The sequence below is a fragment of the Gekko japonicus genome, unplaced genomic scaffold (genome assembly GCF_001447785.1).
Source record: "Gekko japonicus isolate JY-2015 unplaced genomic scaffold, Gekko_japonicus_V1.1 scaffold628, whole genome shotgun sequence".
In the NCBI taxonomy this organism is placed as follows: domain Eukaryota; kingdom Metazoa; phylum Chordata; class Lepidosauria; order Squamata; family Gekkonidae; genus Gekko; species Gekko japonicus.
The window spans coordinates 860455-876338 of NW_015169794.1; the positions used below are offsets into that span (position 1 = coordinate 860455).

The following is a 15884-nucleotide window of genomic DNA, read 5'->3' on the forward strand; positions in this document are numbered from 1 at the left end:
CTGGGCCCGGTGTTGTTCAATGTTTTTATAAATGACCTGGAGGAAGACATAGAGGGGATGCTTATCAAATCTGCAGATGACACAAAGCTGGGTGGGATTGCTAATTCTGAAGAAGACAGAGTCAGGATTCAGAATGATCTAGGTAGGCTGGAATAGTGGGCTGAGACAAATAAAATGAATTTCAATAGAGGTAAGCACAAAGTCTTACACTTAGGTACAAAAAATCAAAGGCACAGATATAAAATGGGAGGGACTTGGCTTGACAGCAGCACATGTGAAAGGGATCTAGGTGTTCTGGTTGATCACAAGCTAAACATGAGCCTGCAGTGCAAGGTGACTGTGAAGAAAGCTAATGAAATATTAGGATGCATTAACTGAAGCATTGTGTCCAGATCACAGGAAGTGGTAGTTCCGCTCTATTCTGCTATGGTCAGGCCTCACCTGGAGTACTGTGTCCAGTTTTGGGCACCACATTTTAGGAAGGATGTTGACAAGCTTGAGCGTGTCCAGAAGAGGGCAACCAGGATGGTGGTTGGAATCCAAGTCTTATGAGGAAAGGCTGAAAGAGCTGGGTATGTTTAGCCTGGGAAAGAGAAGGCTTAAAGGGGACATGATTGCAGTCTTCAAGTATTTGAAGGGCTGTCATTTAGAAGATGGAGTGGATCTATTCTCTCTTGCTCCGGATTGCAAGACTAGATCTAATGGGTGGAAATTACAAGGGAGTCATTACTGGCTAAATATTAGGAGAAACTTCCTAACTGTAAGAGTGGTTGAGCAGTGGAACAGACTGCCTCGGGAGGTGGTGGATGCTCCTTCGCTGGACATTTTCAAGCAGAGGCTGGATGACCATCTTTCGGGTATGTTGTAGGGCTATCTTTCGACTATGCTCCTGCAGAGTGCAGGGGGTTGGACTAGATGACCTGCAAGGTCCCTTCCAACTCTAACATTCGATGATTCTATTCAAAAGGTCAGACAGGTCCACATAAGGACAAAGTCCTTCATATACATGTCACCTAGATTGTAAAGGGGTTTCAAAGCAAGTCCAAGCACCATGAATTGCGCTTGGAAAGAGAGAGGCAGCCAGTGCAAAGATCACAAGTTTGGCTTAATACAGAGAGACTCACTCTTGATAGTAATCTGGCTGCTGCGTTCCAAACTAATTAATGTTTCTGGGTCTTCTACTAGGGCAGCCCCACATACACCTTATTACATTAGGGTAACTGGGTGCTGATAGGTAACCCTGTCCCTACAAACCTTGTGGCCCCAGTTAGGAATTAATTGTGTGACTAGCACCGCCTGTAAGCCGCTCTGAGACCCCCTGAGAAAGGGGGTTCGAGCGGGATATAAAGTCTAAGGTTAAATAAATAAATAAAAAAATAGTCAAGGCTCAAGGTGACCAAAGCATGGATCAGTATTGGAGACACAATAAAAGCCAGCAGCATACCCCTCAATTTCATTCATTCTTAGTGTAACGAACAAGTATCCACTCGAGAAAGGGCTATCTATTGTAGAAGCTTTCCAAATACTAAAGAGCATCACCACAGAATTTCTTCTTTGGTCATACCCCACCTTTCAGTTCCTCCAGATCCACAAAGTACATATCTTCTCTACAAGTACACACTCCTCCCAGTACAGGAATTCACATTAGGACTCCCTTTGGGGGAGATGCAGTTTTGGAACACAATTAACTTTTCCTATTGTAAAGTCATTTACTCTGCAAGTATTTCAAAGACTTCAATACACATTCTTCCCCCCTTAAACATAAGTTATTCAAGTTGTTTCAAGGATGGCAGCCAGAGTTATAAACAACATCATCAATACACTGTGTACGGTTCATGTACTATTTGATTCATAAAGCAATGGCAGTTCTCTTTCCATACTCCAAATACATAAGACCATAACGTCATGTCATGGCAGCCTGACAACGGCTTTTGTGAACCTCAATATATTAAAAGAAAACTCAATTTATCTTATTTATGATCCATTTTCCTGTCAGATTTTGAATGTTGAAACACTGACATGCCGCAGGGGAATATTCAACAATTGCAGCTTTTACAATTGCATTTTTAAAAAGGACTGTCACCCAGTTAAAAATAATCTTAGTCGAACAATGATGTGAGTTTTAACCAGTTCAATGATTCAATTTAATTAAGTCTGCACATGAATAAACTATTATTCTTAAAAGAGAACACTGTCTGTACTTTTACAGGAAGCATGCATATACTGTAGCAGGCACCTTCTTGGAAGAGGCAGTCCCGTAGGTTTCAGACAATAGAGACAATGGTAAAAACTTGGCCAATATTCTGATACCCCATGTGAAGAAAAAAAATTGCCCTTGTCAGGTATGTAATGGTGAAGACCTTTGCCGTCATAGAAAGTGCTTGCTGGTTTTTGCAAGTTCTTGCATTAAAAAAAAAAAGCTGCCCAGTTAACTGGGCATGTAAACAGTGCAGCCCTAACGTAAGTAAGCCCTTATTCCTGCATCCACATCCCACCAAAGACTTTACAGGCTGCACAGAAGTCACCACCTAACTCCATACCCTCTCTTGCAGAAGTTCCACAACTTGCTGAATGCAGTCGTTGACATCACAGGAATCTGTTTTCAGTACCAGCTCAGGGGCTTCAGGCTTTTCATACTCTGAGTCAATGCCAGTAAAACCTGCATGAAAGAGAGAACTTAAAATACTACTGCTTTTCAGAACAGATTCTTCAACTGGGACCAACAGAATGCTAAGCTCTCTAACTATGTAAAATGAAAGGTTGCTTTGGCAGATGCATCTAATATTGCTGGTCCTTATTGGTCCATCCAGGAGTAAAATCCAACCAGTTAATTAAAATCTTCACTGCAAGCTCTGCTCTTTTGGTACCCTGCCTAGAGAGACAAGTGGCAACAGCCATAATTTTTCACTGGTGGCATGTTCTCTATGGATTGCCCTCCCCTTCAAGGATCATCCAGCACCTACACTACTTAGACTTAGGCATCAGACCTATGCATCAGCCACTGTGTTACGGACAAATGCTTCCAGACAGATGATAATGTGACGTCTCCCTTCTATGCCTGCTGCCAAGGGAAAAAGGTCTTTGCTGCTGCAAGTTATTGTAAACTAGAGATGGGAAGGCCCGGGGAAAAGAACGGAAAAATGGGGGGGGGGGGCAGTTTTTTGGCATTCTTTCCAGAAAAATCGCAAAAAGTGGATTATGGAATTTTTTTTACAGTGATAGATAACATGTTTATGACAAGGTGTTCATAAACATAATCCTCCAATATTATTTCTAAAAACTATGTAACATGAAGACTTTTTTGTAAGACTATGTAAACTATATATATGTAAACTATATACATGTACTATATAAATCTCAAATAAATAAATAAATAAGACCACCTTGAATACCGTTATGAATTTTATTGTGGATATGTAATATTGTTTTATTGTATTTTATCTATTTAATCCGGCATTAGCCGCTTGTTAGCCGCCCTGAGCCGCTTCGAAGGGCAGGATATAAATCTCAACTAAATAAATAAATAAATAAATAAAAACTATCAAATCATTGCAATTCCTGTACACTGAGGATAAGCAAATGCTGGAATACAATTCAAATATTGAGAACACAATTCTCAAGCTGAAGAGAAGGATGCATTTCTGCCTCTAGGGGGCACTGCAGTTGTCACAAGCGAAGGAAAAAGGTTACAGTGTCCTTTTTGCTTGGGGGCTTCATCGTGTTGGTATAGTTCCTGGATCTGTTTCTGTCCTCTCAGCTGCCTGTACTATAGAGGAGTAGGAGGATTAGAGGCGGTAAAGTTCTTAGTTTTATTATGTTGATGGTTTCTTTGGGGGGGTTTTTTGGGGGGCGGGGTTTGCCTGCTCTCAAAAACTGGCAAAAAAGGTTCCTTATAGTTCAGGTGTTCTTTACATTTCAGGACCTTGTTGTCCCATTTGTAACAAAAAATATAACTTCAAAAAGCAAATTCAATTTGTTATTAATTTGTGAATAAGCTGTACTTTTAATATATCAAACATGATACTTCTGCGCCAAGCCAAATTACGTATACTGCATTTTATGTTCCCAAAGTAACAAAGTGACTTTCAATCTTTTAATCCATAAAGAGTACTAATATTGCATTTTTTCATTTTTTCAGAAAATTTCTGGTTTTTTCTGGGGGGAAACAGGTTTTTTCCATGGCTTCAAAATTTCCTGAAGTTTACATCTCTACACTGAAATGAAAGTGTGAACCAGGGAGGGGACCCTAGCACTCAATTAATTTTGCCATTGAATTATGTGACAAGTTGTTCCTTGCAGCAACATATGCAGTTCAAGCCTATTTTAATATCTATATGAAGCCACTGGGAGCAGTCAACAGGAGCTATGGGCTCTGGCATCCCCAATATGCAGATAACACCCAGCTGTACTTTTCTTTCCCACGTAATTCCATGGATGCTATCTATATACAATTAGCCACGTGTAGTCATGATCTGCAGAGAGCTAAATCCACGGCTCAGGGCCACACAGAGGCTAGAGAGATTTTTCTGCACACCTGAGGGACTCCCCAGATGTGCAGAAAAATCTTAAAAAAAATATATTCCCCCCCACTACAATTGCACTTGGGGAAAGCAGTTACAGCGGGGTGCCACAGATGAGCAGGACACCAGCTGCTGCCCCAGGCACAGCGGCAGCTGACACCAGCAAGTACTGAGGGTCTGGTGATGAAGGACACTGGCACCCACTGCAGGCCAATCCGCAGGAGAGCTTGCTGGCAGCCGCTGTGGTCCTGGGCTCCATGGTGGCAGACACCAGCAGCTCTGAGGGCCCAGGCACCGCCACAGTGAACACCAGCAGCCACTGTGGGCGCGGGACTGACCGGTGAGGATACCAGTAGCTGCTCCAGACGCCCGCTGAAACACCAAATCCATTGAGATTTCATTTCAATCATGTAGTCCATTCAATCATGTCATTACTATAGAAGGATTCTGACTGCATCAGACTCACCTTTAATTTCTCCGGCACGAGCCTTTTTGTAAAGGCCTTTCACATCTCTCTGCTCACAAACATGCAGTGGAGCATCAACAAATACTTCAAAAAAAGGCAGACTTGATGCTTCATGAATTTGCCGGGCATTATTACGATCCTAAGAAGCGACAAAAGGGAAAATAACAGCTCTATTACTAAACATATTCAGACAGCTACACATGTACCTATGCAATCCACAGCTAACACAAACCAGAGGCTTTTCAAATCAGAAACCGTAAACATGGTTTGAAGCGGGTTTCCTAGGTATGGTTACAAAGGAAACAGGTTTGCATTTAATCATGCATTATGTGATTTCACATGTCAACTGAAACTACTGGTTAATACCACACAGGGAAAGGAAGAAAGAAACAGATCCATTGAAAGACTGGCTCTTGAACAACCAACAACAATTCACAGGGACGTTAAGGTCAGATACATGGGGAGGGGAGTAAAGAATTAAAATTCAGTAGCCATCAATGTTATCAACCTATAGCTAAATTTTGTTTGAAATCCTAACTGGATATTAACATCTGCTTGTTCATTTTATTTAAACACAACAAATTCAAGTTATTAGTTTATACTTTTCACTGCAATGTTGATGCATGTATACAATACATTCCAAGTAGCCTGAAACACCCATGACATAGACATTACAAATATTCAGTTTTCAGAAACAGATTGTTGCTTTTTATGAAGGCAATTCAAGCTCTTGCTGAGCCATTACAGGCGATGGTTTGTAAAGCAGCCAAGTCATTTTAAAATTCTATTTGAACAGATGCTTGATCTTATCTTTTGTCATAAAGGTAGGAAAAGTTCTTCAGTATGCATTTCAGTGCGTACCAGTATTGCTAACATATGTGAATTTTCATACAGGCATATGAATTAAAGAGCTCTATAATGGGTCTTTTTGCATTCTTGCAAACAAAATTCAGGATTGCCCAGTGAAAACACTATTTGGGGCATCACTGTAATCACTCCTAAAGTGACCAGCCAAGCCTCAAAAGTATATATGGCAAAAAGATTTCTGGCTTTACCAGTGGTTTTGCTGCAGCCACAAAAAAGCAGACTGGTTATGTAGTGAACTGAAAGAGCCTTTTGGGTTCTTTCTTCTTTTCTGGGGAGTAGACAGTGACCTCCTTTTTTATTTTATTGGGTGTTAGACATGGCTGATGTATCTGGGATTGCAGCTGCCTGAGTAAAAGTGGAGATGTTCCTCTATACTCCTACTCTTTAATCACCTTATTATAACCCTTGTCACTACACAACAGAAGTAAGATTGTCTTCTCCTCCAGCAGGGGTCCCCATGGGAACCACGGTACCCACCAGCACCTTTCCTAGTGCCTGCCAAGTATTTTTTGGAAAGTGGGCAAGGCCAGGTGGGGCTTTCACCAGTCTTCTAACTGGCCACTGGTGGTTTGATTGGCTGTGAAGATTTTTTTAAATGTTGCTTTGGCAGCAGCTGCTATCATAGCATAAGGATCTTCACTGTGTGACTGATAGAAAGCTGAACCAGCCGTTTTGTGTCTGGCTCCATCTTTAGCAGCAGCCATTCTGTGGCAGCCATTTTGTAGCTACAACCAACATGCTGCGTCAGAATTCCTTTTTTTTTGGTAAACAAATTTTATTTTCAGGAATACAACATGTAAAATTAAATCATTTCATTCTTTCAATTGTCTACCCCATTCCCAGTTCCTCCCCTCCCTCCATTGGCTTCCCACAATGCTTCCACCCCTGCTCCAAATTGCTTCATATCATCAACAATATCAGTTTCTTATCATTACAATCTAAAGATAACATCATTTGACTTAATATTGGTCTAAACATATTAAGTTTTGTTTCACATCCCAGTTCTTTTCCAGATATATTTTAAAGTCACTCCATTCTTGAAAAAACACGTCATCTTCTTTGTTGTTCAATTTCTTCGTAATTTTGTCCATCTCTGCCATGAACAGAACTTTTTGTATCCAGTCCTCAATTTCTGGTACTTTCTCTGTTTTCCAAAATTGTGCATAAATCATTCTCGCTGTTGTGATTAAGTACCAGAATAAAGTCTAGCTGCCTGAGTAAAAGTGGAGATGTTCCTCTATACTCCTACTCTTTAATCACCTTATTATAACCCTTGTCACTACACAACAGAAGTAAGATTGTCTTCTCCTCCAGCAGGGGTCCCCATGGGAACCACGGTACCCACCAGCACCTTTCCTAGTGCCTGCCAAGTATTTTTTGGAAAGTGGGCAAGGCCAGGTGGGGCTTTCACCAGTCTTCTAACTGGCCACTGGTGGTTTGATTGGCTGTGAAGATTTTTTTAAATGTTGCTTTGGCAGCAGCTGCTATCATAGCATAAGGATCTTCACTGTGTGACTGATAGAAAGCTGAACCAGCCGTTTTGTGTCTGGCTCCATCTTTAGCAGCAGCCATTCTGTGGCAGCCATTTTGTAGCTACAACCAACATGCTGCGTCAGAATTCCAAAGGGGCCCACAGGGACCTCTGTCCTGCAGAGTATTTCTCCTATTTCAGAAACAGAATATGCATACTGAACGCTCTCTGGCCAATATGGCTGTAGACTGCAGCAATACCTGACTGTAAGGAGACAGAAGGGTTACAGTATCAATAGCGAGGTACTTCCACTTATTGCAGACACAGAAATGTCACTCTATCCCCATCATGTTTGGACACCAAGTTTCTTATAAAATTTGTTCTCCTTGAAGAGGAAGCAGACTAGCTTTCCTTTCGTGTTAAGACACATATATTTGGACTAGCTGAAAATTACATTCAGAGAGGCATTGAACTTTTTAAAAAAAACCTGAACATCTGGTCATCACCTTTAAAAAAAAAAAACTTTCAGCTTTTTTTTCTGAACCAGAAATATTGCACATTTTGAAACCAGTGTTTCATATATTAACAGTGCTAAATATGTGACCGTGTAATGTTTTTAAAAATTATTTTATTAAGAACATTTCAATGCCACCTCGTTAAGAGTCCTGGTTGAGGCAGCTTACAATTAAAAACCACAGTATCAAACAAGCCCTTAAAAATATACAAGTTTACTTCCCCCACCACCACCTTTTATATATATATACATTTTTCTTTATTGGAAAAAAGATTTAAAATAACAACTTCCCCTTTAACCACTACTATTGTGGGTGCACACTGGCTTACTGTTCTATCCTCTGTACAGTTCACCCCTCTTCACCTTGTTTATGTTCTTTAGAAACTTTTATAAATCTCTCTCATTTCCATGCACAAGGTATTTTACCTCAACCTTTAAATGCTGGGTTTTAAAGTATTATCAATGAACACTTCCTCCAGATGTAGCCACTCATGAGGTTATTCAAGACTTTGTTGACGATCATTTCCAACTACAGGGATGTGTACCTGTTTAGCCTTGGGTGACTTTAAACCTATCCACACCTAGTATAGACAGAAACATGCCAAAGAGCATGTTATTAACCACTCGGCTGCACAAAGCAGCAAGAGATTCTCATTCTCATACACACATACATTGCTTGCTCGCTCTCCATCCCGATTTGTGGTTTAAAGGTAAACTAATGAACTTTCACATCTGAATAACACTTCTAGCCCCATACTCATATTGTTCTGCTAAGCGACAAAGAGAAAGCCTTTCCATCAGCCTTGGTATAGCCTAATACTTCATGATTAAGAACAGGGTTACTGGTTCAGTAAGCAATTTAGCTACCATCAAATGTGCCCTCAGTTGTACCTATCTGGCAATATTGGAGCAGAAACCATCTTTACCCAAGGAGAATAAGATAAAAAGTTGGAGAAGTTGCTGGTTTTGCTGTGCTAAACGGGGGCTGAAGTGATGTTGCTTTCAACCTGGTACCGTCTGTTTCTTTTCAGCTGCACCCATATGTGCTCAAGCAAGCAGATTACAACACCACTCTAAAAAGGTCACCAGTGAAGAGGTGTTCCTTTGTCTCATCAACCTCAAAATCTGCATCAGACCTGGGGTTTTTTTTTACTTAGTCTAATGGTTAAATTTGCTGTTTCAATATAACCCACATCCAAAGGTCTGAGATGAGTTTATAGGGTTCACCTCTTTCCACTACAGGACCTCCTACACCTCTCAAAAGCTGCTTCTAAACATAGGGGACCATCAAAAGCAAAAAAGAAAGAAAAAGAAAAGAAAAGAAATTGGATTAAACTCTACAATTGGAAATTGAGCCTGAATGGTTAGGCTAAAAAGTTTAATTATGGAGTATAGAAGACAAGGCTGCTGTAAGCTCTTCCACAGCAAGTTTGTATAAATTATCAATTACATATTTGTTCATGGCTTTGAAGAAAACGTAATAAAAATATACTTAAAAAAACCACATTCCACTTTATTCTACTGTTTGTATTAACCAAAGTGATTAATTATGACCACACTTTCTGAAACTGCCGCATTTCAGTATAATTACAGTAGTGCAAAAGGAGGTCATCGGGTGCTCACCTGGGTATAAGGAGAAATAAAGCTAGTGATGCACACTAGGCCAGCATCTGCAAACAGCTTGGCAACCTCAGCAATCCGGCGGACGTTTTCCTCCCTGTCTTCCGGGGAGAAACCCAAGTTCTTATTGAGGCCTTGCCTGATGTTGTCACCATCCAAGGTATAGCATGGGATGCCATGACACACCAGATACTCTTCCAATGCCATGCTAACTGTGGTTTTCCCAGCTCCAGACAGTCCTACATTATTACAGGTTTTTAAACAAAAAAAGAGTGACATTCATTCAGCATTGGTAATTAACTTCTTCTTTGCAAGCCTATTGATGTAACGAGTGGGGACCCGCAAGAAACTTGCAGGAGTGACTATCCCATCCCCCTAACCTCTGCTTCTTCCCCTCTCCCCCTAATTCTCTCACACTGTTTCTCCTTCCTGCTACCCCTTTTCTTGCTCTCTCTTTCTCTCCCCCTCCATCACTCTTTCTGCCCATCACTCTCCCAGCCTCCCATTTACTTTCACCACCACCCACTTCAGCAGACGCAGCAGACGCTCTCCAGAAATCACAACGAGTTTCCCAAATACAGGATTCAGTTCCTCTTAAGGTTGCCAGCTCCATGTTGGAAAATTCCTGGAAATATGAGGGTGGAGCCTTTGGATGATGAGTTTTGAGCTTGGAAGTGACCTCAGCAGGGTATAATACCATAAATTCCACCCTTCAAAGCAGCCATTTTCTCCAGGGGAACTGATCTGGAGACCAGTTGTAATTCCAGGAGATCTCCAACCCTCACCTGGAGGTTGGCAACATTAGTTCCCCTGGAGGAAATGACTGCTTGGGGGGTGGAGTCTATGGCATTATATCTGTCTAAAGTCCCTTCCTGCCTCAATCCCCACCATCCTCAGGCTCCACTCCTCAAATATCCAGGAATTTCCCTACCTGGAGTCAGCATCCCTATCTCCTTCCCACCCTACAGCCAACCTACCTTTATCTGCCCCTCTGTCTTCAACTTTCTGTCTCCTTTCCCCCTGCAACTTCTACTGAGGAAAACTATGGTCTTTCTCCACAGTGGGGACTAAAGCAGTTGACATTATTCTCTCCTCCTTTTTATCCACACAACAATCCTATGAGGCAGGTTAGGCTGAAAGTATGGGACTGGTCCAAAATCACCCAGTGAGCTTCCATATCAAGATGGAGATCTAAACCTGGGTCTCGCATACCCTGCTCCGAAGCTCTGATACTACTTATACTACACTGACTTTCACAGGGTTGTTGTTGAACAGTAGCAAGCAGCCAGGCCTAGTTGAATCATGCAAGTCAGGTGGTATCATGTCACCCAGAGATCCCCCACAATTACAACTGAACTCCAGACAACAAAGATCTGTCCCCCTGAAGAAAATGGGTGGATTCTGTTGCATTATATCCAGCTGAGGCCTCTCCCCACCCCAAACTCTGGTCTCCTCAGACTTCACCACAGAATCTCCAAGAATTTCCCAACCTGGAGCGGGCAATCCTAGTCCCAGGCCTGGCTCCAAACCATACTGCAAGAGGACTCCTCCCCAATCAGAGATCCAGTCCTGCTTTTAGTTTCCTCCCCTTTCTCTCTGTCTTAGGCTTGTCAAGCCCCTGCTGGGGGTGGGTAAATTCCCGCCCGGGAGGCCCGTTACCCGCCGCATCAAAACATTAATTAAAAAAGGAGATCAAGACTGTCTTAACCTGATGCCTGAAAGTGAGGATGCCAAACAAGTTTACTGATGAAGGGTACTTTGTAGCCTAGACTCAACCGCTGGGAAGCCCCTAAACCTCATGCCCATTTTCCAGGCTTCGGTTACACAGTATGGCACCAGCTGAGTATCCAAAGTCCTTCAGGTGCCCTGATGCTCAGCTATTTTATCCTTTGAAGATCCACTGGCACCTTGAACTCTGACTGGAAGCCCTCTCACTGTTGGTGCAGTGGGGCCTGGAGTAGATCCCTGCAAGGGCCATCTCAAAAACGTATGGGGGGGGGGATTCAACCCTCCCTGAGGTTTTTGTTTTACTTTTGGGATTTTTCTACAGACCCAGGAAGTCTCCTGAGTCTATGGAAAAACCTGTTGGGGTGAGTGTGCCCCCACCTGCGGAAATAAGTATCCACACGCAGAGGGGACTATTGAGAATGAGATATATAGATTACGGGGAAAGTAGAGTCTTTTTGTAAAAAAAATCAAGAATACTTGGCTGATTCACCATAGTTATGGGAGTGAAAACACAACACTGGCCAGCTATACCCCCCAAAAAACCCACAGAGTTCAATGGATTCATTTTCTGTGTACATCCTGCAGCCTTGACTACACAGGCTTGGATTCTAATCCTTGCTCTGCTTGCACTGCATTGCAGGTAGGGTCATCTGCTCTTCTCCAGTTCTAGGCACTTCTGCTTACACAAGACCAGAGCCTTTCCTTCCCTTTGTCAAATTATTTATTTATTTTATTCAATTTTTATCCCGCCCTCCCCGCGAATGGGCTCAGGGCGGCTTACATTAATTGGCACAAGTACCATAAGTCCAAATAAAACACATAAAAACAGTAAAACATTTTAAATAATCACATAATGAAAGTGCTTCTTCGTTGATAAGATGGCATATTATGTACCGTGTTTCCCCGAAAATAAGGCACTGTCTTATATTTATTTTTTCTCAAGAAGACACACTAGGGCATATACCACAAATGCATAGAAATCCTGCTAGGGCTTATTTGGGGGGTAGGTCTTATTTTCAGGGAAACATGGTAGTGGAACACACACGATTTCCAGCTCAATAAACTTCCAACATCAAACGATGGTATAACTGATCGCCAAACCCGGGCCAGCCCACCACCACAGATGTTGGTGGTAGTGGTGGGTGGCTCCTAGTTGAAAGCCTTGTGGAAGAGCTTCGTCTTGCAGGCCCTGCAGAACTGTAAAAGATCTTGCAGGGCCCTGATCTCTTCCGGGAGCTCATTCCACCAGTAGGGAGCCGCCACTGAAAAAGCCCTGGCCCTGGTGACAGCGAGCCTGGCATCCTTAGGACCTGGGATGGTCAAACGATGTTGTGACCCCGACCTGCCTGTGATGCAGTCAGACTTCCTATTTAAGGCTCCCTGGAATAGATTCATAGAATCCTGCCCATAAAATATCTGTATTCCACCTTTCCATTAAGATTGGTTACAAAGATATACATTAAAAATGCACACAAGTTCAAGGCAGCATCAAAACATTAATTAAAAAAGGAGGAGATCAAGAATGTCTTAACCTGATGCCTGAAAGTGAGGATGCCAAACGAGTTTACTGATGAAGGGTACTCTGTAGCCTAGACTCAACCGCTGGGAAGCCCCTAAACCTTATGTCCATTTTCCAGGCTTCAGTTACACAGTATGGCACCAGCTGAGTATCCAAAGTCCTTCAGGTGCCCTGATGCTCAGCTATTTTATCCTTTGAAGATCCACTGGCACCTTGAACTCTGACTGGAAGCCGATTTGTAATCACTGGAACTGACACAGTATAAATACAACACTGCAGGTTCCTGGAAAGGCTGAGTTGAGTGTCATTTGCACATTGATGGCACCAAATTCCAAATCTCTGGCCTGTCTCACCTGCCATTTTTCTGTACGTGTTAAATAGTATGATGGACACCTGCCGAACCCCACAAGCCTGCAGTTTTCCAGTATGTCTACATGCAGCAAAACTTAGAGGCATGTAATTTAAGTATTTTCCCCTTCTCCAGAGTGCTCCCTGTATAGCAAATCCATCATGTTTAAAGTGTTCCTGACAATTCTCGTTTCACTAAGTTCCTATTACTTACTTGGCAGACAGCAAAGTGATAAACCTCCCAACCTTTCCTAAAGTTCATATTTAGTAATCCAGGGGTAGATGTGCTGCAAGAGTAAAAGAATGACATCAGGAGGGGCAGTCAGTTGGAAATATAAGTTTTGGCTCCTAAGAACAGCCAGAAAATCTTCAGCTGGTGCCTCCTACGATTGCCATCATTCTAAAATGGCCAACAGCAAAACAAATAGAGTGTACATGTAGGCAGCAATACTGTACCTGTTAACCAGACTGTGCAGCCCCGAAAACCACTTCTGGTCCCTACCACCTGCCCCCTCTTATTCCGACTGACATGGTGAGCTTGATAGGTGACATTGGTAGCTCTCTGCATCCCCTGAAGAAAAAAGAACACGTAGGGCTTTCTTAGGAGGAATATTTTCAAAAGGTAGCCATGTTGGTCTGCAGTAGAACAATTAGATTCAAGTTCAGTAGCACCTCAGAGACAACAAGAATTTCAGGGTATAAGAAATCGTTAAACATTGATTAACTGCAAGACAGGAAAGCAAACAAGTACACAACGCTGTTAATAGGAACACTCTGCTAATGAAGGTTTATCTTTTGCCTCAAAGACATGAAATAATGCAGAAATGTGCACGTTATGGTTTTATGTTATATTCTTATTTCTGATCTGACCCAGGACAGTTACTGCTGCCAGGCAATGGGTTTAATTGCTTCGGTATCCAAATGGCCACCCAGAGTCCAAAGATGCGGCAGGAACTAGGCATAAACATTCCAGGAGTTAAGAAAGTGGGAATTCCTAATGGTAGCCATCGATGCTTGCATAAAAGTGCTATTGCATGTTTACACCAAGAAGGGCACCCATGGCAGTTTATCCCACTCATAGAAGTCTAAGCAGTTATTTCCTCTTGCAATCCGGTGAGGTAGGTTAGGCTAAGAGAAGTCAACTAGCCTGAAGTTATTTATTGAGATTCAGGAGCAAGCAGCAATTAGTCCTGTTTGAAATCCAATATTCTATCTATTATATCCCTAACAGACTCTTGAATACTTTCACATTCAGAAATTCAGAGACTGCAGGTAGCTGTGCTGGTCTCCTGAATTAAAAAAAAAAAACATTTTGTAACTTCTTTTATTAGGAGCAATCAAAATATCACAAAATAGTGTGCAATTTTTTAGATTGGTCTGAAGTCTATAGAAAGAAGAACGGGACATGTGGTAAACGTAACCAGATTAGGTGGTCTGGACATAACTAGTTTCAGGCTGCACCCCGACCTCCTGGAATAAGGAAAAAATGCGGACACAATCATCAGCTGCTGATTAAATGCATACCACCCAAGAGACCACACAGGTCCATTACACAGCCCAAAGAATTCCAGAAATACCAAGTTCCCAAATAGACAATCCCAAACCAAGTCAGCCACTGAACAAAATTTAGCTTAAAAAATTCATTTAAAAGGTAGAGACTGTGAAGTATTTCTGCATTACATAGTTTTCTGACAGCATTTTTAGTCTTGAGAAATTAATTTCAATTTCAATCAAAAAAACCTTCAGAGTATGGCAACACCTAATAAAACTAGAGTAAAAACTAGAGCACAGTGTGGGGATGCTGCAGTTTAGATATTTTGCAGGATTTCTCAAGACTCTGAAGTGCTGGCATTTAATAATGCCAAAGTTTTAGACTTCCTCAAATGCCACGCCAGTATTTAAGTCTTGAATTTCATTTTCAGAAGCTGCAGTCAAACATAAAATGTAAATGAACTATAGATGAAGGCTTGGATCTCCACTACAAGCTCCGTGGGTGGAAGGTTTTCTGGTCTATGTCCTGATTAACAGTTTTCTCGGTCCTGATATTTGAGGCCCAGGTAGGAGAGGCAATCAGGAAAAGCAGCATATCCCACTCTCCTGCCCTCATCTCCATGGTTCAGGCAGAACGTCTGAAGACTAGGGAACAGGTAACCAGACATGTGTGGGAACATCAACCTTATGAGGAACCACAAGGCTCTTTTTGAACACTGCCAACTTTCGTAACAGTACCACCCCTCTCTGTTTTATTAAAACTAATGTAAGCATTGGAATTATGTTCACATTGGAGTCTCATGCCAAGATTTTGAGTGTTTGAGCAAAGTCACACGGTTGTCACCTGCACTTTAAATGGCTCAATGACAAACTTGTGCTTTGATCGCTTAAGAGCAATCAAACCTGGCCAACCAATCCAAAGATAAGGGGCCACATATACTGAAGCATCATGAATTTGCTTAGGACCAAGCTACACTTTCTCTTCCCCACCAAGTCTGAAACTCAGTGAAGAAGAACTGCATGCAGAGAGGTTCTAACCAACACTGCTGTGCATGTGTTCACTGCTCCAATCGCTCCTTAATGAAAACAGAAGCAGAGGCCTTCAAGGTTTGCTATGTCTCCTCAGAAAGAGACATCAGAGGTAATAAAATAATAATGCAAATACATCAATCATTCACTAAATCACTCACACTTGCTGAACAAATAGCAATTACCATTTAAGCTGGACACAAACCATTTATACAGTGCTTTCCACTTCTTCTCCCACTGGGGCCGTGCATTTGTGAAAAACTGAAAGGCAGTGTGAATGGCATCTGAACACAGGGCTTCTGGATGTGCTG

General features: G+C 42.0%; 1 protein-coding gene across 1 annotated transcript in view; it reads right to left on the reverse strand.

Annotated features, from left to right (window-relative positions):
* Nucleotides 1-15884, reverse strand: part of PAPSS1 (3'-phosphoadenosine 5'-phosphosulfate synthase 1) — an 82677-nt gene that overhangs the window by 60279 nt on the left and 6514 nt on the right. Inside the window, exons 2-5 of the mRNA XM_015417041.1 lie at nt 13510-13624; nt 9462-9697; nt 4987-5125; nt 2541-2659 (exon numbers count right to left, since the gene is read on the reverse strand). Of these exons, the coding sequence (XP_015272527.1) occupies nt 2541-2659; nt 4987-5125; nt 9462-9697; nt 13510-13624 (609 nt within the window). The remainder of the gene's footprint in view (nt 1-2540; nt 2660-4986; nt 5126-9461; nt 9698-13509; nt 13625-15884) is intronic.